We start from the raw sequence: 24,457 nt of genomic DNA on the forward strand, positions 1-24,457 counted from the left end.
ATGATAGCCCTGCGTTACAACACCATCCGACATGTTAAACCTGCTGAAACCTACGTGCTTTCAATCGCTTTTCGTCGAGGTTCTGGCAAGCGTCACCGAGGTGCGTTTCTGAGTTTCTGCAAAATGAATAACCTTATCTGATATGCTTAGCGCGCTGTACAGTAGCGCCGTTTTATAATGGTATTCTGTTCGCAATCAAACTGGAAAGTTTCCAAGGGCGTCTGCTTGCATCACTTCTTCAGTGTTTCGACTTCCCATCAAGTGTCAACGTCCAACCTTGGAGCTTGAAGCTTGAAGTTCGATGGGCCGGCAAGCCTTCGCATTCGTGAGTTCTTATCCTTTCGGGAGGTGCCAATGCCTTCTTGGAATACTCATGAACGTGCAGCCTGTGGGTTTCTCGGTGTCAGCGTAAATGTAGTCTTGATTGATGCACTCCCCTCCAGTTTTGATCTGCCAGTCCTTTTGGTGATGGTGCCTTGTCAAACTTTGCAGTCTCTATCTGAATTTGCTTAGATACTCTGACTTTTCTCCATCGACTTCAATAATCCCTCACTTCCGTACATCATCATACATTGGATCACACCTTTCGTCTCGTCTTGGTCTAAATGCCCTCTTTTCGCACTGCTGCGTCTCCAAAGCCGAAGAGCAGAGACTCTATCCTACCCACTCGAAGGTTCATCATCGTCAAGCGCTTTTCTCGCGCGGCTTGTGAGTTCTTGTTCCGTCTTTTATTGCACACTTGTTGAACAATTCGATGAGCCTAGCTGCTATCGGCAAATCCCGCACAATTTATTTATCCAAGGTCGCACCATCCATCCGGCGACTCTTAGGAAAGATCATTCACAATCACACCCCGGAAACCTCTGCACGTCAAAACTTTCCTCGTCTTGGTTGCCAACCAGTCAGGATTGCTTGTCGAACTGCTCAGGGCTTCAAAGCGTTTGGATTACATGCCGACCGCCCTGCTCGGGCGCGAGTGCCCTATTTTCCCAGACGTCGTTCGAGGCTTCAGCGTATCCTCGGAGCTTGTATCCAGTCTTGGGGCTATAACAATCCTGTCATCCCTCGCGAAAGTGACACTTCTCATCACGTTTTCACAGATGGCGATGAGTTTATGGCGAGCGTCGACGATGAGCCATGGGACGAAGGCGCTTTTGACATCAGTATGATGAGCGTCGACGACAACCTATTGGACATTCACGAAGTACCACACTATGAAGATCGTCTTAAGGTGTGTCAAAAAGACCTCAATGTCCCTGTCTCCAGGAACCTGGCCGTGGATAAAGACCTCGTATACTCGCTGTCTATCAGCACGGAGCAACTTGCGTGGGATATTGAAGCAGCGCTGCACAGCCTTGAGCGCGATTTGGAGGAAGATGATTATGACTCGCCGCCGGACCACTCTAAGGCACTTGGGGATCTGCCCGATGCTCTCTTGAAGCGCTCGATGGAGGCCCTCGTTGATCATTCCGCACAATACAAGTATCTACACGATGATGGGGTTATAGATACGCCCATGGACGATCCGAAGCCTGCTGCTCCCTCTGAACTCCTCTATCCGCCCCCGATTTTTCCCGATCTGACAGTTGATCTTTTCGCAAAATTACCTTCGATCGTCCTTCATAGTCCTCCAGACGCTCAGACGAAGACGCCATCCCTCATTGCTCTCCTGCAGGACTCCGTTAGTGATACCGTGGCCCACCCTTCGATACCTCTTCAGAAGTCGATGTCCGAGGGTAATTGTGCAAGATCTAGCACAGCTGAAGAGCATGCTAGTGGCGAAGTGCAGGCTTCCAAACCTGTAAAGCCTGTTAGAAGAGGTTTAATCTCTCAGACTTCGATCGACGATGACAGGAAGGTTTGGTGCCTCGCCAGGACCTCTCAGTCAGGGGAATCCAGCTTATCTTCCTCGTCAACTTCCTCATCTCAGACTGTCAGATCTCATCTGGTAACTTCACTCTCTTTGGATTCCCGATCATTACTAGTTGCTCCCGCGACACCTGTCATATCTGTCGCGTCTTCTGCTTCTTTCAAAACAGCCTTATCTTCGATGCCTCCCTCGACATGGTCCTATTCGCTTGGTCCTTCTGGAACTAGTCTCCGTTGCTGACACAATACGCAGAAGACAAGTCGTTCTACGTGGAAGGGCGTCAAGCATGCAGAATGCTTGTATCTAGAACATGCGCGATACTGTTCGTCAGTCTATGTCGGAATATGTCAAGTAACTCTCCATCAAGTCTAGTGTCCTCCTTCATCTTCTCCACCGTTGTCATCATCGCCGCGCCAATATACTTTCAAGCAATCCGCTCGCCTAAGATCCAATGATCAGCGAGTATAAATTAGCTTCTATGCTATCACAGCTGTCTTCGAAAATCTTGACCGAATAATCTATGGGGGGTCCGCTAGTATAGACAAAAGGTATTTGCATATTCGCCATCTCACTGGATAGTTTCTGACAATTTGCCCAGCGATCTCATTTCCCTCCGCCAATACCCTCGAACAATTACCTGAGCCTCATTTCTCAGATTACTGGCTTCGTATGACATAGTCTTTTGTCCACGATAATTGATAATTGATCATAAGTGGTAAACTCTCGGAAAGAGCTGTGGTCAATCAACTTACGGCTGCGGAACAGTATCTTGTCTGATGCCTTTTTGGCATGATTTGTCTAGCGCCCGTGAATACTGATTCTGGAACTCTTCGGGCCAAATGAGGGCTGTATCAACACACGCATCACCAATCAAACGAAAACAACTTTTTCCTTCTTTGCACTCAGGACCGTCGAATGCAATGGTAGCAAAGTCAGATTTCGTCCAGATCTGGGACAAAGTGAAGGTTGGCCCTGCCCTATCATCAAAGGAGGATGCTTGGGATCAGTTTGGTGAGTCTTACACTGGTTTATAGCAGTATATAAGACACTGATACACGAATCGATAATCCCGGCAACACAGTCGATGGGGCATCGACGACTAGCGCAGTTGCATCAAGCATGATTGTTGCGGCAACGGAGCTTAATTTGATGGAGCAGTTCAAGCAATCGATCCCGACGTTGATGAAGCTACTAGACGCAGTCTCCAAGGTAAGCTGTAACCGTTTTCTTACAACGCTTTCCTGACTTGCGCCGTAGGTCCACCCCTTCATCCAAGGTGAGTCAAAACTCGCATCCTTACTGATGTCTACTTATCTGCACCAGTCGCGTTGATCCCATTCCAGACCGTTTATGCTATGGAGATACGGCGAGAAGAGAACAACAGGAAAGTTATATTTCTTTTCATTGAAATGAGGGATATGATGGCCGTATTGCTTCAGTATGTGTTCATACTTCCATTCAGAAACGGTACCTAATCACCATTCAAGACTTTATGACCTCAAAGACCATGATGTAACGCTATGTTCGGGAGACACGATCATGGGTCGGATGCAGTCTGTGCTCGAAGAGACGGGGAAGGACATCCAACAAGTGTACGGCGTCTGCAGCAAATACTCGAACGAACGGTTGATTTGCCGTGTATTCAAATCATCACATTGGGAAGACAAATTAACCGAATGCATCGGCTGCATTATCAAAAGAAAGGCGCAGATCCAAATGGCCCTATCCGCCCACGCAGCACGGGGAGTGGACGAGGCTAACGAACGACTGGAATACATACAAGGAAAGTGTGTGTCCTTTCTCACATGTTGTTGCAACCTATCGCACTCACATGACGTCCGTCGATGATAGGATCGCCAGGCTTGACACCTTTCTTCGAAGAACTCTAGAAAAACTCTCTACTACTGAAGAGCAAGACATTGAGGCATCTGTCGACCAATATCCGGGCAGCCGGGAGAAGCTTCGACAGGACGACAAAGCCCTTAAACGGCTATACGATATGGAGCTTGGATATAAGCAGCCAAACTCACAGCCCAACCCCCTCTCAGATACTTCTACCAGCAAGAATAGCAAACCAACTTGGAACGTCCCCTCCGCACTAGACAAGTTGAAGGAAGACCTCAAAGAGACTGTAACAGAGAGCATCGAAAAGAGCCTGAGAATCTTCATCCCCAAATTAAATATCGAGATGCAGCGCGTTGAAGCTGGTTTGACACGGACGGTAGAACGGACGGGTGATCGAGTCATTACTGCGTTATCCAGAGGTCCTCATGAGCTTCTGACGAATCAAGTTCGTGTGCTTTGCTCTGGCTCTCGGTTTAACATAACTCATCTCTGTTCCATCCTCAGGATATGTATCAGATTTGGAGTTTCATGGTATACTATCCGTCATTCAGCCCTCAAATGCGGACTTACTTCTGTTCAACGTTCAGGGATGGCGTGCCAGCGTCAAGTCTGGACATTTCGTGCTCGCTCTCCGAGATTATTACCACAATGGATCATCAACAGCCAAGCATGCCCTCGTCATCCCTTCGCTCCTAGGTGCACAGATAGACACTGTAGCCTCGTCAGGAGCTACCGCGGATATCGCTATCAATGAAAGTGATGGATACAAGGTTGAAGACTCACTGAGGGGTATAGACTTTCGCCCTTCAATCAGTGCAGAGGACGACTGGACTCTTCAGTATCTTCGAGTCAACCGTCTACGCTTTGTTCTTGACACTATCGATGTGGATGCATCCGGTTTCATCACAGTATACGAAGTCAACGCTTTCACTCAGTCTCGGCCACCAAATTGGAGGTCTGTCTATCTGAACTTGTGCAAAACTCAAACTCTAATTTCTATACTTACCTCTAAGTCTTCTCAAATGGATATGTTTCTGGACGATCGGTAAGTGAATTACATCCCAACTCACGTGGTCCACCTCGCACAGGATAGTAAATCTACCCAGGCTGGCAAGTTTCATGCGCAAAGTATGCCAAGGCCATCAAGACGATCCTTCAACAGATGTTCACTCTTCTTCCCGGAACCCTGCCACAGAATCGGGGCTCCCTCGATGACTATCTCATTTACTGGTGGGACTTCATTACGAAACTATGGATGAGCCTCCCCGATATCTCTGACTCAGAGTACCCGGAAGAGCCATTTTCAGAGTTTGTTCGACACGAAGAAGAACGTCTAAGAGAAAACCTGGAGAAGGTCAGCTGGCATATCGAGGCACCAGATACTCTACAAATCATCACTGGCGGCCCATTAGAACATGTAAGTTCTTGATACCTTTGGTCTAGCAATCGATGATGAACTATCTTTGTTTTAGTCAATCATGCCGTTGGTGTATCTTCTGCTCAACAGACACCTCAAAATATTCCAAATATGTCGCTTGCGTGTGGTACAGAAACAAGATATTCAGGAAGCGAAAGATACACTATACTGGATATACGATGCTCATCGCTCTCGCGCTCTCGACATCGGCGGTAAGCAGGATTGAGGTTCTACCTGTTCCTTGATGATAACTTTGTTCTGTCATCAGACCACTTCAGGCATCAGAGGCGAGACCCTGAAAAGGAACTGAAGATATTTGCGGGCGGTCTGGTCAGTTTCGTTTGGTTCACTCCTTTTGAGGTTGGCTACATATTCATCGATGAACAGTATCAACATGCGTCGGATAAGTACACGAGGAGTGAACTCCCATCTGCGGTATTGAAGGAGCTTTCCAATACCGCTACCGGCGTTCCAGCAATGCCACAGGGAGCCGTTGAGAACGTACTTCGTTACGATGTTAATATCAATGCACACCCAGAAATCGTTTATGATGCATACAATTTGCCGACCTGGCCTGATCAAGATATAGGCACAAGCTGGCCTATGTCTGAAATGTGAGCTTATTCATACTGTCCCAATGTTTTCTAATAATTTATCGCTTCCATAGCCTGGGTGAATGGATATCCTTTACGACTCTTTCTGACCATATCTTTCACTATAACATCCTCCCTTCGAGTACTGGCAAATTCGTGGCCACTGGTTGTCATTTCGATATCGACTTTAACGTGACCGGCGAATGTTCATCAATAGACGGCCAAGTCCACATTGTTTTTGAAAAACAATATGTTCATGAAGACTTTCCGGTGTACTATATTGGCCGATTGGACCCATCATCTGGCGTTTTCAGAGGCTCATTTTCGTTTCTCTTCGAACCTGGTCCTCATGGCCTGTTTACATTCAAACGGATAAATCCTATGCTGTTACATCGTCCTCCTCAAACTGAATTCGACGAGAACAAACCAAGGGCATTATGGAGATATGCAGGTGCTGCTGTGTTAGATGATATCCGCAGGCGATCTTGGTCATGGGCTTTCTTTCGCGATCGCTTTAGGATACGAAAACGGTTCATTCATCTCTTGCTTAGAGAGGCCATGGTCGGCCAGCGGACATCTGAGCTCGAGAAAATTATTCATGGTCTCCTCCAGCAAGATTTTTATATCTCCGTTTATAAAGAGAAATTGGCATTATCAGCTGCACATCCGTGAGTATTTAAATCATAGGATATTCTCGCTCTTAATCACATTCGTTCGCAGGCAGAATTGTGATAATTGCGGTCGGACCAATTTGCATGGGATCCGGATAATTTGTCTGGACTGTCCGCCTAGCGACTCCAAAGGAAATATTGATCTTTGCGCCACCGTCCGTTGTGTCGATGCCGAAGTCCCACTCACGATCCGTGAAGATTTACCAAAACCTCACTCGCCAACACATGGCCTCCTTCGAGTGCCGTTCATCTTGCACCTTTCCATGGGGCCGAAGGTCTTCGAAGCTGCACAAGTGGCTCTCGTCCGAGTTAAGGATTTATTCAATGGCGCCGAGGAAGTCAAGGAGTCGGATAGAAGTATGTCATACTTGCGGCGAAAAACGGCGCCGAAACTGTATGAGGAGAAGATGAGATGTACGGTATGTACCAAAGCAGTTTTACCTCCGTGTTGGTACTGCGTGGAGTGTGAAGGTAGAGTTGTCTATTATTCAAGCCAGTGGTCGCTCATGCTGAATTTATTCCTTAGACCATGTAATTCTTTGCAATGACTGTGGGATCGAGGAGGTCCATCACGAAACGCACCTCCTTGTCCGATATTCCAAGCAGGTTGATATTCGAGACGATGTCCCTTCTGTGGAGCAACGCCTTCGACGCTTAGAGGAGAAGCTCGAGGGGGTTGCAAAAGTGGAGGATGTACAGCAAATGCGAGATCGGTTGGCCAGCGTCGAGAAGCTTCTCGAGACTATTCTGGGCCATATATCACCAGCTTCCGAGCCTACATCATAAATTGAGTACTCCGATCTTCCGTTTTCTTGACATCAGAGCCTTTCTGATAATTTTCGGTCGTCATATTGACACTTCAGAGTTTTGGGGCTCACAAGTTTCCAGCTTCCATGGAAAACAGCGGAGTCGAGCATTATTCTGGTCCTACGCACCCGAGCAAGAAACATGTATTTGTGTTTATCTGATTACCACATTGGTTCCATGTCGACATCTTCGACCGGTCGCCTCCTGAGCTCTTCCAAGTAGGTTGACCCAAGCGCAAACACAAGGCGAATTCACGGCCCTCCAGACCGAGATAGACCCCTTTGGCTGAAGAAAGTCCGTAAACTCTTGCCTGGAGTCGAACTCTCATAATCGCATACGTGTAGCAACCTGTTCTCTGCATTGTAATGGTGGGAGTGGGATAATAGGTGTCGAAGGAGACCTAAGAAACATCGTTCTAGAAGTGTGATGGCATGACTCTATCAGTAGATCTACGAACGTCGATTTCAGAAATACCCCAGGGCAGTAAAGGGTAGTGTTTACTTGGAGTGCACTGGGTGTGCCTGCCAGACCGACTGTCTTTGGTCTGTCTTTCCGCCAGGAGACTACAAACTTGGCCACGTGCTTGTGTTATCGTCAATTTCTACGGACTCATGCTGGCCTGGCCTGGTTGCATCGTGGGGATAGATCCTAGGCAAGCTTGTGTCGGATGTCTTCAAAAGTCCCCGCCAGGTCACGCCGGCGGCTTGTGTGTCGTCACATGACATTACGTCAGAAGAGGGCTGTACTGTCCTGAGTCGCTCGTTGTCATCGCCAGTGCCATCATACATTTCCTCCCGCTATTGTCGACATTCTCGAGAGTGTCCACAGGACATCTCTGATATGGATGAAATCGTCAACCCCAAGGGGGGTCTTTCTGCAACGTCTATCACCCCTGCTTCTGCCACCGCGACCGCGTTCAATACACCTACGTCGCATCTTAGGACAACAGTCGAGCTAGAGGTACTTTCCATTCTTTTGTGCCACTACCATGCTTACCAGAACATCTTTCAGGCAAACATTTTTGTTGCTTCTCAGCGGGGGGATATTGCGCTCATTCGCGAGCTCATCGAGTCTGGCAAGGCCAGAGCGACAGATCGGGATGAGCAGAATATCACACCTTTGCATTGGGCTGCGATCAATGCCCATGTCCCAGCGTGTCGCTTCCTGCTCGAACAGGGCGCAGAAGTTGATGCTCTAGGAGGCGACCTCATGGCTACCCCCATGCAATGGGCTGCGCGCGGAGGATATCTCTATGTCATCCAGCTTCTCGTCGCTCACAACGCCGATCCCAACATCAAAGACTCTCAAGGATACAATACCCTACACCTCGTCACCCATTCCTCATCAATAATGCCTCTCCTTTACCTTCTCCATCAACCCATCAGCGTTGACGAGCGTGATACTAACGGCCACACGGCGCTAATGTGGGCGGCATACCAAGGCGATGCACTCTCAGTCGACCTCTTACTCAAGCATGGTGCCAGTACCACTGTCAAAGATGACTCAGGCCTCACACCGCTGCATTGGGCTGTTGTCCGAGGAAACAGGATGTGCATTCGGAGGCTGATCGAGAAAGGCGCCGAGATCGGTGCAAAGGACAATGAGGGCAGGACTGCGCGAGATATGGCCGTAGAGCTGAAAAGCCTTGGCGCGTGGAAGAGAGCGCTAGAAGAAGGAGGATTCATGGAGGACGGCTCTAAGAAAAGAAAACCCATGAGCGAGGTGTGTCATCCCGTTTTCATCCTACTTTCATCCTACTTTCACAAATGTATTTAAATGTTTATCTTTATTCAGCGGAACACGAAAATTGCAATTTTTGTCATGCCCACAATTTTCTTGTATCTTATTTTTATGACTCTCACGATCCTTCCATGGTATACTGGTATTATATTGGCGATGGCCGAATTCTTTGGAATGCATCACGTAGGCATTCGTCGACTCCCCTGAGGCTATGCATTAACTCCTCTGGAACACAGATCGTTACCCGTGTTCTACTTAATAGACCAACATATACCGATAGCGTTACAGCGAGCCCTTACTTTGCAGGCATTATATTCGCATCCATGGTATGGGTTGCATACGCATGGGTCACACGTCTGCTGCAACGTATGTACCCGACTTGAATCCTCGATATCATATTCTCACAATAATCCCTAGAGACCGAGTCGCACGCGTTCACCCATCTTAGTTTCGCATTGAGCTTCGGACTCTGCGTCTACAACTTCTTCCGCTCGATGACACTAGACCCGGGAACCTGTCCAGCACCCACCAGCGACGCCGAGCTGAAGTCGGTGAGCAATGATGCTGCTCGTGAAGGTCTCATTCTTGACCAGTTGATACCAGATCATCGAAGACCTCGCTTCGGAGGGTCGCTTAAATGGCCAGACTTTCTGTATTCAGTGCATGGTAAGCGTGAGTCCATTTTTTCAGGTACGTACATGTACTAAGTCACGACAGGCGAGAAAACCGTTGCGATCGAAACACTGTCGCGTCTGTGACAAGTGTATTGCTCGTTCAGACCAGTAAGTGTTCTTTGCGTGGAAGCTGTAATAGTGATTTAACACATCTCATAGCCATTGTCCATGGGTCTGGAACTGTGGTAAGTCTGATGAACAATCTTGAAATTAATGCAGCCTTTCATTCATGAATTTGTAGTTGGCGTCCATAATCATCGACAGTTCATTCTTTTCGTAACAACACTTGTTCTCGGGATTATCCTTTTCGACTATCTCACCTTCGCCTGTACGTACACCACAGGCAATCTCTCCATTCACATCTTCACCAATGATTTTCCCACAGATTTCTCTGCACCCGACCTTCAACCCTCCCTCTCCCCGTCTTGCCTCTTCCCTGCAGCGATCTGCACCCTCACGGCGACCGACACTTTCCTCTTCTCCGTCGCGATGTGGTCGACGGTGCAGCTCCTTTGGACGATCGTTCTCCTCGCGAGCCAATTCTGGCAGGTCGCGCGGCAGATGACCACGCTCGAGGTGTCTAATCTTGGGCGGTATGGATTTATGGGCGGGCGCGGGGGCGCGAGCCTCGCGTCGCAGATGGGACATCGGCACCAGCATGGAAACGGGCAGAATCCGAGCTCTGACGAGGTCACGCCGACGTTGGACCACGGGCACGGGCACGGGCACAAGCACGGCGTGTGCGCGGGGTGCGGGAGCGGATTTCTCATGCACCTCCTTGGTCTGGACCGCTTCACGTCCGGCGGCGCGGCCAACGGGCTCGCGCGCGCATCCAAGGCCGCGAACCCATTCGACATGGGTGTCGTTGCCAACTGCAAGGACTTCTGGACCGTCGGGCGGGAGCTTGGGGTCGAGTATGAGCGGTTATATGAGGTGCCCGCGGAGGGCTTCCGCGAAGCGAGGCGCAGGAGAGAGGAAGACGGCGAGGAACTCGGTGCAAGCGTGGGCGGGAGGAAGGGCCTGCGGCAGACGCTCATGATGGGATTGGGCTTAGGCGCGAACAGGAGTGGGCGAGGCGGGTACGAGCCTGTTGGCCAGGTGTAGCCAAAGTGTTCGGTAGGCTTCTTGTGTTTCAATTGTCTGTGTAATTCTACTTTATATCCGTTGACACTGTTGTTAGCGTGGACTTTTCATGATACATGGTCAGGCCCTCCTGTCTACCTCACGCCTCAGCATTCCATACAGTCATGACTTACGAGCATTGAATGGATCGCTGATTTTCCTACGCACCTGGAGGAAAGCTAATAGATATTCATTCCCCACTAGAAAAAATAAAGCGATACAATTTCTCAACTTCTCTGATTTTTGAGATTCTACTGCTGCAACACAAGGACAAACAGAAACACCAGGCGAGAAATAATGATGACAGGTTCTGGAAAGGTTATTGCTATGAAGACAAGATCTGCTACAACACCGCTCGATGTGCACGATAAACGTTTACTTGAACTAGAGAAAGGGGAGTCAGCACATAGACAGAGACATCAGCTCTAAAAGTTGAGACTCACGTTCTTGCCATCGACCCATTTCTTGCCGTCAATCTCGAGATCCCACGCCAACGCACCCTCGAAGAACGCCTTGTGCTCCGGGTTCTCGAGATCGAGGCGCTCGTAGGAGTAGCTCTCCCAGTCCGGCGCGCAGTCGACGTTGGGCTGGATCTCCTGCCCGCGCGCAATGAGCGCACCGGTGATGATGGAGTTGTTTGTCTCGCCGAGTACGCCCACGGAGCCAAACAGGTACTTGCGCGACGCCTCTAGGCGGTTGAAGAACCCACCAATCTGGTTCGAAGACATGAATGTCTGGGTCAGCTCCTCGTTGTACTTGAAGTCGACGCGCCAGAGAGAATAGCCCTCCTTGTCAAAGCTAGAGATGGACCAACGAAGGATCGTCAGAGAAGAACAATAAAGATGCAAAGTGCGCAGATACACGCACTTCTGGTACAACCACTCCAGGGCGCCACCGGCACCACGAGTCTCCTTGTTGGAGTACGCGCGTTTCCAGTCCTCAAGGTTAAGAGAGGACTTGGGCAGCGAGTCCAATGGGTTCTTGGCTTTGGGCTCCTCAACAAACGGCTTGTCATCGTCGTCGTCCTCAGCTTGCTCCTTGGGCTTCTTCTCGGCCTTGGGCTTCGGGGCGGCGGCCTCTTCGGGCTTCTTCTCTTTCTTGTCTTTGGGAGGGGGAGTATACTGCACAGCCTTCTCGGTGTAGGTGGTCTCGCCGAACGTGGACTTCAGTGAGGGCTGGTTGATAATGGTCTCGAAGTGGCGGAATACGTTAGGAAGCTTGGAGCGCAGGGACGCATCGACGGTAGAGGCAACAGCGCTCTGAATGGCAGTGGCGAGAGTGATGTCGGCGAGGGTAATGCGCTCGGTCGCGAGGAAGGTGCGCGTCGCAAGGTGCTTTTCGAGGGTCGTCAGGGAGCCTACCAGGCGGTCCAGGACATTCGTGTGAATCTGGGGAAAGGACTGTCAGAACTGGATTGGAAAGACATGAGGTTTGGCTCACGGGTTTGCTGTAGGGGGTGATATGACCCTGGACCAGGCGGACGATGAAGTTGTTGTAGGCGGTAACATATGAGTCAGAGAAAGCAACCCATTGGTCGACAAGGGCAGCCTCCTTGGACTCAGAACCGATCAATGTCGAGTTGGGAGCGAGGGAAGCAACTGTTTGGAACATATCAGAAAATGTATGAAAGTGCAACGGTTCGGGGCAATGAGATGAGACATCCAGAGCAAATACTATTAGAATCCGTCCGAAGGGACACCAGATCTCAGAGAGGCCAATTCATGTCATCGAGTTCTGAGAAAGTGATGGAGCATGTGCAAATGACGCGCGCCCTGGACTGATCAAGGCGATAGGAGAGAGTGGAAGATAATCTGAAATTGTAACATCCACGCCGGATGGATCATAAAAAAAATTGGGAATTCCCGCATAGAACGAGCACGATGTATCAACCGATTCGATCCACAGCACTCTGTCGAGATGGAAAATGACTCGGAGATCTGACTCACGATATCTGCCAATAGCACTCGCTTCGAAAACAGAGAAACCGTCCGCAGTCTCAAGAGTGGGTGTTTTGATGAGACCAGCTTTGGGCTCCTTGACTTCGACGGTGAGCCCGGCGAAGGCAGCGACCACGAGGATCTATGCGAGCAAAAGGAGATCGAGTGAGCACAGATCGAGCGTGAAGATAGGGCATGACCCCGCCTTGCGGCGAGATTTGGTGTTTACGCACGCGCTTGGCCTCGGCTGGAGATGCGTAGAGAGTTCCAACGGACATTTTTATGGAGAATGGGAGGGAGAGGAGAGAGATGCAAGGAAGTGAGAGAGAGGAAAAGAGGTGAGATTTTGATCACTGCTCAGTGGCTGCTAAATTTTCTGCACGTGGATATCTGGGTTAGGGCTCTGCGTGCTCCTTCGCCGTCCCATCATCGATTGCACAAACTGGATCTCGGAAGATGATTCGTGAACACATGCAGTTCGCTCTCGGGAGGAAAATGACCAAGATATATTTCGTAACAAAGTTATCGTAAAGAACAACAAGAAATGGTCTTCGCAAACGGCCAGCTACAGGATAGATTTCTACTCCAGGACTGGGCGGACATGACATTCTGCAAATTGTTGCTGGGACCTATGAGAGAAAGGCTGGTATGAGCCAATTGTCCGAAATGGATTCGAGCATCAGAGATAGAGGATCAGAACAATAACTCTCGACATCGCGTGTTAAGACAGGGATAACTGATTGTATGATGTCTCGTCATGAAAAAATTGAAGCCGTGAAGGCCTCCAAAAAAGGAATAGCACTCACCAAGCAATATCAGACCGACATGGCAGGTGCGATGGACAAGGTTCCTAGAGTGACAGCGACAAAGCTACGCCGCTTAGAACAAGACGGCGTACAACGGCGTCGACACGAGAGGAGGAACGACAGAAAACAAACGTCGTGAAGAAAATATACAGTTTCTGGGTATGATCACATGAGCGTGGAGATTAATTGCCGTTTAAAGCCAGATTTCATTCCCTTCGGGATTTCCCAGGACGTGACGATCACGACCAACCACTCGACATCGTATACATACTATGGCCCCACCTCTTCAACCAGGAGGTTTGTAGGCTTTCAATACCACTGGAAATGCACTCACCAGCGATAATGTTTCAAGCTCAGAGCCGCGCCAGTCGCCCAAGCCTCAACCGCTAGGCAACTTTCCTTCCCTCCTTCTCTTCACGACAGTGACCGTCTGCATCTTATTCGTTCTCTGGAGGCGTGCGGACTCTTTGCGAGTCGTGGTATCGCACCAGTACGCATCTCCAGCTCTCTCTCTTTAGTTTGCCAATGACAAATCGGCGGTCACGTAGACTGAAGACGTGGAGGCGCAGAGAAGGCAACATCCGTCTGTCTGAAGATGACGGGCCTCCGGCGCATACATTCTTGGAAGACGAATACGACGACGATAATGATAGAATCAACATAGGCGGGGAGGACCTGCGCTTGGATATCAATGCGACCGAGCTTCCGGAGCTTCCTTCGCATTTCAATGAGCCTCCGCCACGGCCTCCGCCCAAAGATGCGGGTGAGTAGATTTATGCTTCTGAACAGCTCACATCTGCTAATTTCAACATATCGCACATAATAGATACCAGTCACGGTGTATGATTCATATGGATCTGCAATCGTCCCTTGCTCTTTCTTCACATATATCATCCTCACAGATAATTCCAAATAAAATATTGTGTTCGACATCTGCATTGACATGCTACCTCAGCAAGTTTGCGAAGACAAGGACAGCTTGTAAACTAATCAATCTATATAGTATCTCCACCTTATACACCTTGATAATGCTTGAGGCTTCAAAATTCAATTAAGATTCTCTGAGCTTAAAGCTCTTCGATTCAAGCACTCAGACGAGAGTATGATAGCCCAAGTATATACTTATGTTCTACGACTGACCCGACACCTACTACAAGTGCAGCTAACTTACAAGCAGTCCCGACGCACGAAAACAGCACCTAGAAAGAAATCAGTGTGGGAGCCGTTGAAACGAAAGCGCTTCGCGCTTCAGAGAACGGCACGCAGAGGTCGAGACGAAGAGCTCTCAAAGGTTGACATGGTCTTCTAGCGCCTTCATTCGCAGAGCGCGTTCCCGCCAGTGAATGTGCTGCTTGTGTCGGGTGCTGTGGAACATGTAATCAAACATGAATGTGCATTGACATTGGGAGCAACCGTCTCAGCTGGTAGAAAAGGTGAGTGGACTGACACAGGAATGGGGAGAGGGAGATCAATCAAGTAGGTGGAGAAGGCAGAGTCAAAATGCAGTTGGGGTCATGGTAACAATGAAGGAAAGGGTAGTTTACCATCGTTACGCGGCGAGAGGTCAGAATCCCATACGGTGCGTCGCAGAGCCCAGGAAAATTGCGCTATGGGACGGAGCCAGACGCTGTATACGAGTGAATACGACAACTCCATAGAACCCTGGCCTGTGTATCAACGCTAGAAGTGAGCGCGCAGCACAGGATAATGGGGTCCCGTCGGTCTGGTCTGACTCTAGAGGGAAACCAATACGGGCATGTCGTGGACAATTGAAGCTGCGTCGCAACCGGTGCCCATGCGAGAGATTGACAAGGGGGAAAAAGAAAATCTCGACGGGGTTCTGGACTCGTCAACCACTGGCCGCAGGTGGCCGTAGTAGTGTGTGATTGTTCCGTTATCATTGACGCCATCGGGATGGGTGCGAAGCATGTATTGTAGGAGAATGAACAACCTTGAGCAAACTGACGGTGCGAGGTTAGATGCTCGTGCTGGAGATTAGGCCTGTTGGGACACTGATCGATTGCGAATCATTCAAAAAATGTATCAGTATCAATTAAACATGCGATGCCGCAGAGATATACATGAGGGTATAAGAGCACCCTATTCGGGATGCTGGACAAGAATAAGTCCTGTCGACAAGACCTACCACTCAACGCTGCATATCGCACTACCATGAGCATTGCGATAGTATGGTGGAGCATCGAGATGACTAATTATACCGGAGTGATTATCTAGTTATCTAAAATTGTTGGGAACGCACTGGAGCGACGCGGACTGGATTGTCTTGTACACAATAATTTTAGACGAAATCATACCCAGGCAAGTTGTAGTCACAATACCATTTATGTACACTCACATTCTCTAAACGATCAACGAGATAACCTTGCAGCGGTTTCGATCAAGGTCTTCCATAGCATTGGTCCCCGATAGTAACTTTGAGGACTTTTGGGAGGCTGATGAAGGAAAACTACTTTCTCACGATCACGGACAGCTATTACGGTGAAGTTATCAGAAGAGTGACCAGGGTCTGCACGACTGCGCAACCTTGCGCAACATATTGCCTCGAAAGTCCAATCGCTCTGCACATTGTAGAGCTTGGGACAAGCCGTCGCCGAATGTTCTTATCACTCTAGGACCACATCTTCCCACTTACTGACAGCCACGACCGCATTCTATGGGCGTAGGCAAACTGATTATGGCCGCAGCTGCATGGCGGTTCGGTCGCGAGCGATCGCCGCAAAATAACACTGAGAACGGGCAGAGCGCATTGCTAGGTTCTGAATCTCAGCCATCTCGTCTAGCTGCAGGCATCTCTAGGCGATCATACGGTGCGACTGAGGTCATCAGCGGACCGCCTGGAATATTGGGCAGGACGCAGTCGCACAGCCCGGAGACGTATTGCAATGGCGCACTGGCCAGGGTACCGGAGGATCGCGTTTATGAAGATCCAGATACTTTTGATGAAGAAGAGTTTTTGGGGGAAAGAGGAATCTACATAGGCGAGTCTTCCCAGGCTTACTTCCTCACAATATATTTACGAACGTTCGCAGGATCTTATCAGCAGCTCGTGTCGTGGTACACGCTCGTCCCAGTAACATGTATCCTAATCTGGCTCGCACTTGCCTTCCTGCCGCGTCTCCTTTGGCACACTCCTCACCCCTCGAGCCCCACCCCATTCCCGGAGCTGTTACTTTCCATCTCATTATGGTCCCTCTCACACCTCCTAAGCACACCCATCTTCACTCTCTCCTCGGCTCTTTTCCGCCTCCCACCTGGGCCTACCACCATCTTCTCTACCGCCCTCCACGTCCTCCTCCGTAACCTCCTACGTCTCGCCGCGCTTCCTATTCTCCGCGTTCGGCACTACATGGACTACCCGCATCCGAACCCGGCTGACCCAGCGTTCTGGCGTGTGTGGTGGCTCGCGCTCGGGTGGTCTCTGGCAGAAGTCGCGGTGGGCGTCGCCCAGGGGTACGAGCAGATCGGTCTGTATCGCAACGCGCTCGTCCCCGCCGCACGCGTGCACGAGCTTGAAGCGCTTACGCGCGCGCAGACAAAGCAGCCGCGCGTCGGATCAGGTGAGCGTGGCGGGTCTTCCTCTCGTGCGGCGTCTGCACACGACGACTCCGGGAGAGGAGACTCCACAGTCAGAGAGCCTGAGAGGCGTCCTACGATGCAACGATGGCCGAGCGAAGCGGAGATGGTGCTCGAGGTAGAACGCGATCTAGACACGCTCATCACGCTCAAAGCGAGGGAGGAGTTGGAAGACATGTACGGTATCCCGTTCATCGTACGTCTCTCTCAAACATTTTCTCGCCGCTACCCTGATGACATCGATCTAGCATATCCCCGTCTTCGTCTCTTGCCTGCTCCGAATCGCGTCGATTGCGCTCTCGCTTGGCTTCCTGCTCCTACTCTCTGCGGCCTACCTCAGCGCACCTCTCTCGCGTAGCTCACTCCTCTTTACCGCCTCCTCGCACCCTCCAATTTTCACGACCAATGGCGCTTTCTATGTGACTTTCAGCCTTGTCTTCCTTCTTCACTTCTCAATTTCACTCCTCCATACGCCGATGGCGCTGCCGAAAATCGGGGTGCATGTCGTCGCGTACGTTGGATTCTTGATCGGGTTGGGGAGCATCTTCGCCGGGCTCGGGATGTGGGGTGCGTTGGCGTGAACGGCACATCGCGGATATCGAGGATGAAGTGAAAAGAGCCATCTCACAAGTTGTATACCAGTACGGATGGATGTTATGTTCCGAGCGCCAGCTTTGTGTTTTTGTAGGAGCAAGTTGCGAAATTTATGTTCTACTTCACGAAATTGACCAGAGACTATTTTGGAAATATTCTAGATATCATTGCAGATCGCATGCAGCTAACATTATAAGCCATCGAGAACATCGAGACAGATTGCGTTAACGATTAAATGTGTTCATGAGTATTGAGTATTACAATGCAGAGCATATCTAGTAGAAATATTGATGTTAGAGCAAAACAAAACAAAGATAACAAAAAAAGAAAGCCAACAAAACACTCAAATTGTTGTCTCAGGTATTCGATGCGTATCAACAAGTACCCTCCCCATCTCCGTTTTGTACATTCGAAGACTTCGCGGGCAGAGTACATTCGTGTCCGCCCATCGAGAAATCTCATCACGGTACAGGAAGAAAATAGACGGGGAAAAGGAGAACAAGGATGGTGAAGGGCACTCACAATGTCTCCCAGCAGAATCCACCCTCCAAATAGAAGCCTAGAATGACGGTGATCAGTGAAAGTCAACGAAATAACGATGAACAAAGAATAGGCAAAGATCAGTCAAGGCTGAAATCTATAGTGTTCCACACGAGTATTCGGAATGTGGTAAAGTATGGTATGATAGAATCATCACATCGGAAGACGGAAATCTAATCTAACAAAGACTCACTTGAGGCTTACGGTGGAAAGTGAGGGTTGAAAGGGGGAGAGAACGCTTGTCGGAGAAGGAGAAAAAATCGATTTATAAGTGGTACAGTCAGTTTGAATCTCCGCGAGAATAATATCGGTTGCCGTTTGTTGCCGCCTGTCCAGTGTAACCTTCTGCGCTTCTAATATCCGAACAAACTCTTGTTCACCCTCCCTACCATACAGTTTGACACCATGATAGATGAAACTTGTCCAAAGATGGTAGGATTCCCTTGAGCCACAATAAACAATGCGCCGTCAGCTGCAAGATATCGAAGACCGCACTAGTTCCGGGTATTGCCAAAGAAAATAAAAACAAAAATATTTGAGATACATCTTTTGGAATCGTGCTACAGGAGTCCAGCAGTTACTGGCAGCGTAGAAGAATTTGTTTTGAGAGAGCCTCCCAGGATCAACCGTGCCGCAACTCTCACTCATTCGTTTTATTTGAGCTGCAAACCGGATACATGCGAACCGCCAAGACACATAAAGTCTAAGCCTCGACCGATCTTATGAGAGCCTTCAACTCATTCTCTTCTAAACCAAACGAGTCGTGGCGGTCCGGAACACCAGTTTTAGTTTTGAAAAATTCATGCAAGGCCTCTTTTTCTTCCTTGGAGAATTCTCCTTGATGTGATGTCACATATGTATGTAACAGCCTGTAAACAAGGATCAGCTCGTTTCATGGCAATGAGGACTTTCGAGAGGATAGGAGATGTACCTGATAACCTTCTCTTCGAAATCAACATCACCTTCCCTCTCTTCGTCTGCGCCATACGGTGTTGGAGATGTTAGTTCGCGGATGAGAGCTGGAAGGATGTTGTGTTCGTGCAGCGCCCGAAGGGTGGCCGGTGCTGTTGCTACAGACATCGGGTTGGACAGCATAGATGCGTGTGAGTTCGGATGCACAGGCGCATTTGGCGTTTCAGGTGCGTGGAGCGTAGCACTGGTGCTTGCTCCGGCGTGAGCTCGCGATGGATTCGATCCGGATGATGATGGCGACAATCGATGGGACGGCACATTCACGGGCACCAAAAGCGTGTTGAGAAGGAAGGCAGTTTTGCGTCGCACGCTTATATTTGAGTCTAGGCAGATAATCAGCAACATCGCACACGCAGCCGACAGTGAGGTACGTGGTGTAATGGTTTCCTCCCAAAAGGTCTTTATAGACGAGATGCACAGTCCCTTGCACTATGCAATAGGGACGGATACCGGAGATATAAATGTAGACGAACCTTCGAGAGCCGATCGGAGCACATCCCAGCCGCCCGCATGATCCAACTGGCTGACCGCAGTAGCATTTAGCTTCAGCAAGCCAGAAAGGGCATATACCGCTTTAGATCTGAGCTGCACAGATTTGACCGAAGGCAAAAGGAACGAGAGGATGACAGAGAGAGGGTCTAGAGAGAGATACTGACATCGTGGTCGATTAAAGAGTTCAATATGCTTTGCTGAGGCAGAATAGCCAAGATACGTACAGCGTTCTGTGCAGCAGGATTATTTTGAACAGCTGTTCCTATCACCCACATGGCCTGCACCTTGATATCCTCCGTCGATGTAGGTGATGTCAGCAGCTTTTGGAGAGGATCCCACATTTTAAGTTTCGAAAGATCTACACAGACGATCGGTCGAGCACCAAGGCAGGCTTTTGGCAAAAATGACTGACCGTTTGCATTATCAATGTTTTCAACGAGCTTGATTACTGTATATAAGCCCGTATTATCGACAGAAAGACGCTTGGCAGGCGTACCATTTCGATATCATCCAACGCGGCAATCCTTTCATCCTCGCTGATTTCCTCATCCATTGCCTTCTTCAAAGCTTCTTTCATCAATTCTGAGTCCGGCCGGCCCAGAATGTGATCTATTATTGCAGGGTCCAAATCTTTTCGTGGTGCAGGTACAGTGTGACCACCATCGTTTGAGCTGCTAGAGTTTTCCAGGCTCCATCGTAAAAGGCTGTCCATCTCGGAGTGTTGGTGGAGATATTGATGCTGAGTCTAGATACCACAGGTACGGGAGATAGATACAACCTTATGTTCGCATGGAGGCGAAACTTCAGGCGAGTTGCAGAACGTAAGAGAATAAATTCCAAATCCGGAAGTCCTCGAAATGACGCGTCTGTCGCATCTTCTCCTTCTTATCTTTAGTAGCTTTTGCATCTCTTATCTTAACACCTGGTTTTGCTATAAGGTATTGTGTCTCTGTTATCCAAATTCTCCGACTAATGCTGTTTTACGCAAATCATAGAAATGATGTGACAGTGTGCGTTGATCAAAATACGCTCGCATTGGTATACCCTCATTGCGCTGAAAAACAGGGTGATCAAATGCAGCAGAATCTAAGCAGAATCTAATTGGATAACTGAGAAATCGAGATATCCGAACGGCGGACCCGACAGATCAAAAGGCCTATGGTATCAGTCGAGATTGTGGAATACCAATGCCTCGCTCCATCACCCGAACATGTTGTATGATATTAGAGACGGTTTCTACTTTACAGGAGCACAAAAACATAAATACACCCACAGCCTTCCTTCGAAGGACCTGCTATTTGTAAATCAACAACTTAGAGGCCGTCGTCAGAACAAAACACTTCCGGCACAAGCTGATTGAGCTGATTGAGGTGACGTGTCGAAGCCGAACAGTTCTTAAGATCAAGCCTCTTGAGTGGCACTGATAACTCCCTACGCATCTCGAGGACAGATTTGAACCGCTTTCTGAACTGACTCCTTTCATGAGTCATGTTGTCAATTTCAACACTGGAGAGGTGGATCGAACGGAGATTGGGAAAATGGACTCCAACTTTTGCGTCGCCCTGAGATCCAGAGTTTGAGACCGGCCCTAGTGCATCACATAGATGCGTTTTCAGCCTAGGGCCCCACATGAAGATGCGCTGCAGATTTGGACATGATAGGAGTGGTGGTTCAAACCAATCTGTCTTCACATCTTGATAAAATGTGAGCCCCAGCATCCACACTACAGGAAGACAAAGAGACCTGTAGACCGGGTATAGTTTGTTGAGAGCGTCTGGCCTATCCTCGTTGGGAGCGCGATAATTGATGCTGATTGTAGGACGCTTTGGAAAATTACTCAGAGGTTTATCGTCGGGGATGTCGCACACAAATCGCCATGCAAAAACACTAAAAACCCCATTGTCACGATTGTCCGTTACCTGAAGCATACGGATAGGTTCCACACCACCTAATTTGCCGCTCACCGTCTCAAGGACAGGAATGAAAGCTCGAAGATCATCGGCAGGTCCTTCTGCATGAGGAATGAGGCCAATGGACACCGTTGGTGGGACGTAGATGCTGGAAATAGCGACGGCGCAGCTTCGCAGTGGCCCTTCCAACATGATTTTCGAAAGCTGAGGAAGCATGATAGGGGGATGCCGGGTCTGACTGCGAACTGAGATGCCATCTGGGCAGCGTGGAAGATAGTGCTCGATGCGCAGACATTCAAGGCAATGCAGCTTAGACAAGGAATTGAAGAACTGATCAGTCGATGGCAAACGTTCAGGAGATGGTGACCGTAACCGTATATCCAGCGTGGTAATGTGCTGCAAGATTGGAATGTCCAAGGAAACGATGAGCCCAATAAATCTAGCCGTGCGGAGGCGAGGGGCATTTGAGGCAAAAAGATCTGCAGGAACGTGTAATATAGAACTACCCAAGGCTGTATCCAAGATCGTGATACGTTCCAGCATGGGAGCAGGCTGTAGTAGAGTATGGATAATTTGCGAAAGGCGGTCAATAGTATCTGAAATTTGGAGGGTACGGATGTGGGACAAATGAGGTGCGAAGTCCACCTCAACTGGTGATGCCTTCCCCAGTGTTTCCGCCAAAGGGTTCCATTGAATATTAACTGGTAAAGATTGCGCGCGAACGAGCATCAAAGGCACCCACTTCGCCCCAAGGTCGTTGGTGATTGTTGTCCAGAGAGAGAGGTGTGCAAGAGCAACTTGACGCCAGTGACGGCAGACATGGGTGAGTTTGATCCATCCCAAGTCGCGAGCCTTGTGCTGCACCATGTGTCCCGGGGAGGTCTCTCGCACCAGCTTTGAGCCAGCTCCAAAGCTGAGAAATAGGAATATTTGCGCTAGTATCTCGGAAGGAAGGCGGGATACTGGGACATAGGCATTGTGCCGGGTGCGAATGGAGGATGTCAAGAGATCCAATGAGTACAGATCGGCGTCAATGATCTGCAAGCAATTCGTTGACTCTCTGCTGTCATGGATGGATCCCAGTAGAGAGTCGAGAGCTGTCAACCTTGGTGCTGCCACGACAGACCAATAGTCAGGAAGGCTGCTTGGTAGCAGATGCCACCAGTCAGCTCAGGTCAAACGATACATTCGATAGGTGCGAGCATAGAATTCACCTTGGATTTAAGGTGCCGTCTTTCGGTGTGCGATCCATGAGTAGAGACAGGGGAGTCGGCGGGGTTGGTGTATGAATTCTTGATTGTGCAAGTGTAAGCAGCGATTTCGAGGCTTCGTGTATAGCTTTAATGAAGAGCAGTGGTACCAATCTCAAACGAGCGACGAAGGATATGTGGCTCTACAGAATTTAGAGGCCGATCCGCGGACTTTGAAGGTGCAGCAGTGGTGCAGCGAGGGAGGAGGCTGACTGCGAATATTCCGTGATGTCATCCGAAGGTGCCACTGTACGGACAAGACACTGGCTGCAATTTGATACGGAGGAGGTCATCCATTCTGACTCATAATGAACGAAGCAAAGCATGGTGTCCAGTGTCCTATATCATCAGGGTTAGTAGTCAATCATAACAAAATGCATATGAAAGCAAGCTTGTCCATCGCGCAAATACATCGAGGGCCTCCGGCTCCCAAGAGAACATGAATCCAGCTAAATATATCGTCAGGCCCCCTTGAGGATCGCAGGACCAAAAGGGTCTGATGCGACTTGCACCGATGCACCCCGCAAGCATCTAAAAGACCACAGTGGAAGAGCATGTGATGCTCAGCTGAGGCATCTAACAGCTACAGTGGAGAGGCTTTAGCGACTGGCACGGAGAATGTGCTAGTAGAAAACTGAGGATTAAAGAAAAGGATTGATGGGTCGTCACTCCAGAACTAATTAGCTCTTACGATATCCTGCATAATGTACTACTGAGGCACATTTCCATCGATTGTGTACTTGTTGCCGATGTATGACTCGGGTTCCAGCTGCGCTTTTCATCGCCATTGAATTCAAATGACGCAATCTATGATTCTGATGCAGCCGATGTTGAACGTTATGGTTTGGCATGGAAGAGAATATATATAGTCTCTGTGAAAGGGAGACGAACTTGTCATATTCGACTCATCATCAAAGAATCAGCTTGCATACCATCATACGTTGTCAACAATATCGTCACCACTACCTTGTCCGTCGAGTCTCTCTCATCACCATCCCAATGCAATTCCACGAAGAGCTACAGGTCGTGATTTGGAAATCTCGATGGAGTTCTCGAGTGCCGAGATGACAATAGATTGTTTGTTGTCTGAGAAAACAGAGTTGGTAAGGTCGTGAATCATGATTGCATTGCTCTTCAGGTTTGATGACGGTCTGTAGAGATAATGTTTGAACCCTTTTGTAACTCACGTCGGAGACGCGATGCTGCTGATCAACCATGGCTGAAAACATGGAAGGACTAGAAGCAGAGTCAAAAACTCGCATCTCCACTGGAATCACCGTACGCTGCTTGACCTTAGTTAGTAAATCAAATTCTGCCATTCATCAGTCGCTCGAGGATATACCCTTTTGACTTGCGTCCCGGTATTTGTTAGACATGCTCAATGCGAATAACAGCCTGGTGTTGATGGAGTGGATGCCGCTGGAGGATTTGCGAGATCGGAAAGCCCTATTTGTTTTCTCACGCTTACTACTGGCGGGAAGGTTGGCAGGGAAGATCGTTCTTTGGTTGAACGTCGAATGCTGGGCCCATTCGATTCCTCTTCACTGATTCAAATTGCTCTAACTTTAAGTCATCCAACGAATAACGATGGTACTCAGGCACAGCTTGAAGCAACTTATGTAT

The 24,457-nt window shown here is 49.2% G+C and overlaps 8 protein-coding genes across 8 annotated transcripts; 5 read left to right on the top strand and 3 right to left on the bottom strand.

Annotated features, from left to right (window-relative positions):
* Positions 1–2,325, top strand: HETIRDRAFT_322363 (uncharacterized protein; the record flags this gene model as incomplete). Its single annotated transcript, XM_009550219.1, has 6 exons — positions 1–100; positions 151–325; positions 514–708; positions 760–1,948; positions 2,040–2,067; positions 2,123–2,325. The coding sequence occupies 6 exons, from the start codon at positions 1–3 to the stop codon at positions 2,323–2,325; spliced, it is 1,890 nt and encodes a 629-aa protein (XP_009548514.1).
* A 462-nt stretch (positions 2,326–2,787) lies between these two features.
* HETIRDRAFT_477590 (uncharacterized protein) lies at positions 2,788–7,228 on the top strand (the record flags this gene model as incomplete). Its single annotated transcript, XM_009550220.1, has 16 exons — positions 2,788–2,881; positions 2,952–3,079; positions 3,128–3,146; positions 3,194–3,308; positions 3,358–3,657; positions 3,722–4,160; positions 4,220–4,246; positions 4,303–4,670; positions 4,729–4,760; positions 4,822–5,132; positions 5,188–5,344; positions 5,401–5,462; positions 5,520–5,746; positions 5,800–6,393; positions 6,446–6,867; positions 6,923–7,228. 16 exons carry the CDS (start codon positions 2,791–2,793, stop codon positions 7,180–7,182), a joined length of 3,552 nt encoding a protein of 1,183 aa, XP_009548515.1. The 3' UTR covers positions 7,183–7,228.
* A 766-nt stretch (positions 7,229–7,994) lies between these two features.
* On the top strand, positions 7,995–10,974 carry HETIRDRAFT_477592 (uncharacterized protein). The gene is made up of 10 exons (XM_009550221.1): positions 7,995–8,163; positions 8,215–8,925; positions 8,998–9,126; positions 9,180–9,309; positions 9,361–9,494; positions 9,547–9,609; positions 9,661–9,725; positions 9,777–9,802; positions 9,859–9,945; positions 10,003–10,974. The coding sequence occupies exons 1-10, from the start codon at positions 8,044–8,046 to the stop codon at positions 10,719–10,721; spliced, it is 2,184 nt and encodes a 727-aa protein (XP_009548516.1). The 5' UTR covers positions 7,995–8,043; the 3' UTR covers positions 10,722–10,974.
* A 190-nt stretch (positions 10,975–11,164) lies between these two features.
* Positions 11,165–12,954, bottom strand: HETIRDRAFT_419610 (uncharacterized protein; the record flags this gene model as incomplete). Its single annotated transcript, XM_009550222.1, has 5 exons — positions 11,165–11,537; positions 11,607–12,127; positions 12,180–12,337; positions 12,686–12,818; positions 12,910–12,954. The coding sequence occupies 5 exons, from the start codon at positions 12,952–12,954 to the stop codon at positions 11,165–11,167; spliced, it is 1,230 nt and encodes a 409-aa protein (XP_009548517.1).
* Positions 12,955–13,838: 884 nt separating this feature from the next.
* Positions 13,839–14,142, top strand: HETIRDRAFT_243886 (uncharacterized protein; the record flags this gene model as incomplete). Its single annotated transcript, XM_009550223.1, has 2 exons — positions 13,839–13,972; positions 14,031–14,142. Coding segments are annotated over 2 exons (246 nt in total), but the record flags the coding sequence as incomplete, so codon positions are not given.
* A 2,014-nt stretch (positions 14,143–16,156) lies between these two features.
* Positions 16,157–17,657, top strand: HETIRDRAFT_322215 (uncharacterized protein; the record flags this gene model as incomplete). The annotated part of the gene is made up of 2 exons (XM_009550224.1): positions 16,157–17,272; positions 17,325–17,657. The coding sequence occupies 2 exons, from the start codon at positions 16,157–16,159 to the stop codon at positions 17,655–17,657; spliced, it is 1,449 nt and encodes a 482-aa protein (XP_009548519.1).
* Positions 17,658–19,015: 1,358 nt separating this feature from the next.
* HETIRDRAFT_246122 (uncharacterized protein) lies at positions 19,016–20,386 on the bottom strand (the record flags this gene model as incomplete). Its single annotated transcript, XM_009550225.1, has 6 exons — positions 19,016–19,079; positions 19,142–19,505; positions 19,656–19,833; positions 19,899–20,032; positions 20,087–20,114; positions 20,171–20,386. Coding segments are annotated over 6 exons (984 nt in total), but the record flags the coding sequence as incomplete, so codon positions are not given.
* Positions 20,387–20,987: 601 nt separating this feature from the next.
* HETIRDRAFT_321495 (uncharacterized protein) lies at positions 20,988–22,451 on the bottom strand (the record flags this gene model as incomplete). The annotated part of the gene is made up of 1 exon (XM_009550226.1): positions 20,988–22,451. One exon carries the CDS (start codon positions 22,449–22,451, stop codon positions 20,988–20,990), a length of 1,464 nt encoding a protein of 487 aa, XP_009548521.1.
* Between the last annotated feature and the right edge of the window lie 2,006 nt (positions 22,452–24,457).

This window comes from Heterobasidion irregulare (genome assembly GCF_000320585.1).
Source record: "Heterobasidion irregulare TC 32-1 unplaced genomic scaffold scaffold_07, whole genome shotgun sequence".
Lineage (NCBI taxonomy): Eukaryota > Fungi > Basidiomycota > Agaricomycetes > Russulales > Bondarzewiaceae > Heterobasidion > Heterobasidion irregulare.

Coding starts and splice junctions, on each gene's coding strand:
- HETIRDRAFT_477592 (XM_009550221.1), top strand. CDS start 8,044: ATGGATGAAATCGTCAACCCCAAGGGGGGTCTTTCTGCAACGTCTATC. Junction 9,127..9,179: donor AATTCTTTGGAATGCATCAC/GTAGGCATTCGT, acceptor TCTGGAACACAG/ATCGTTACCCGTGTTCTACT. Junction 9,726..9,776: donor TGTATTGCTCGTTCAGACCA/GTAAGTGTTCTT, acceptor CACATCTCATAG/CCATTGTCCATGGGTCTGGA.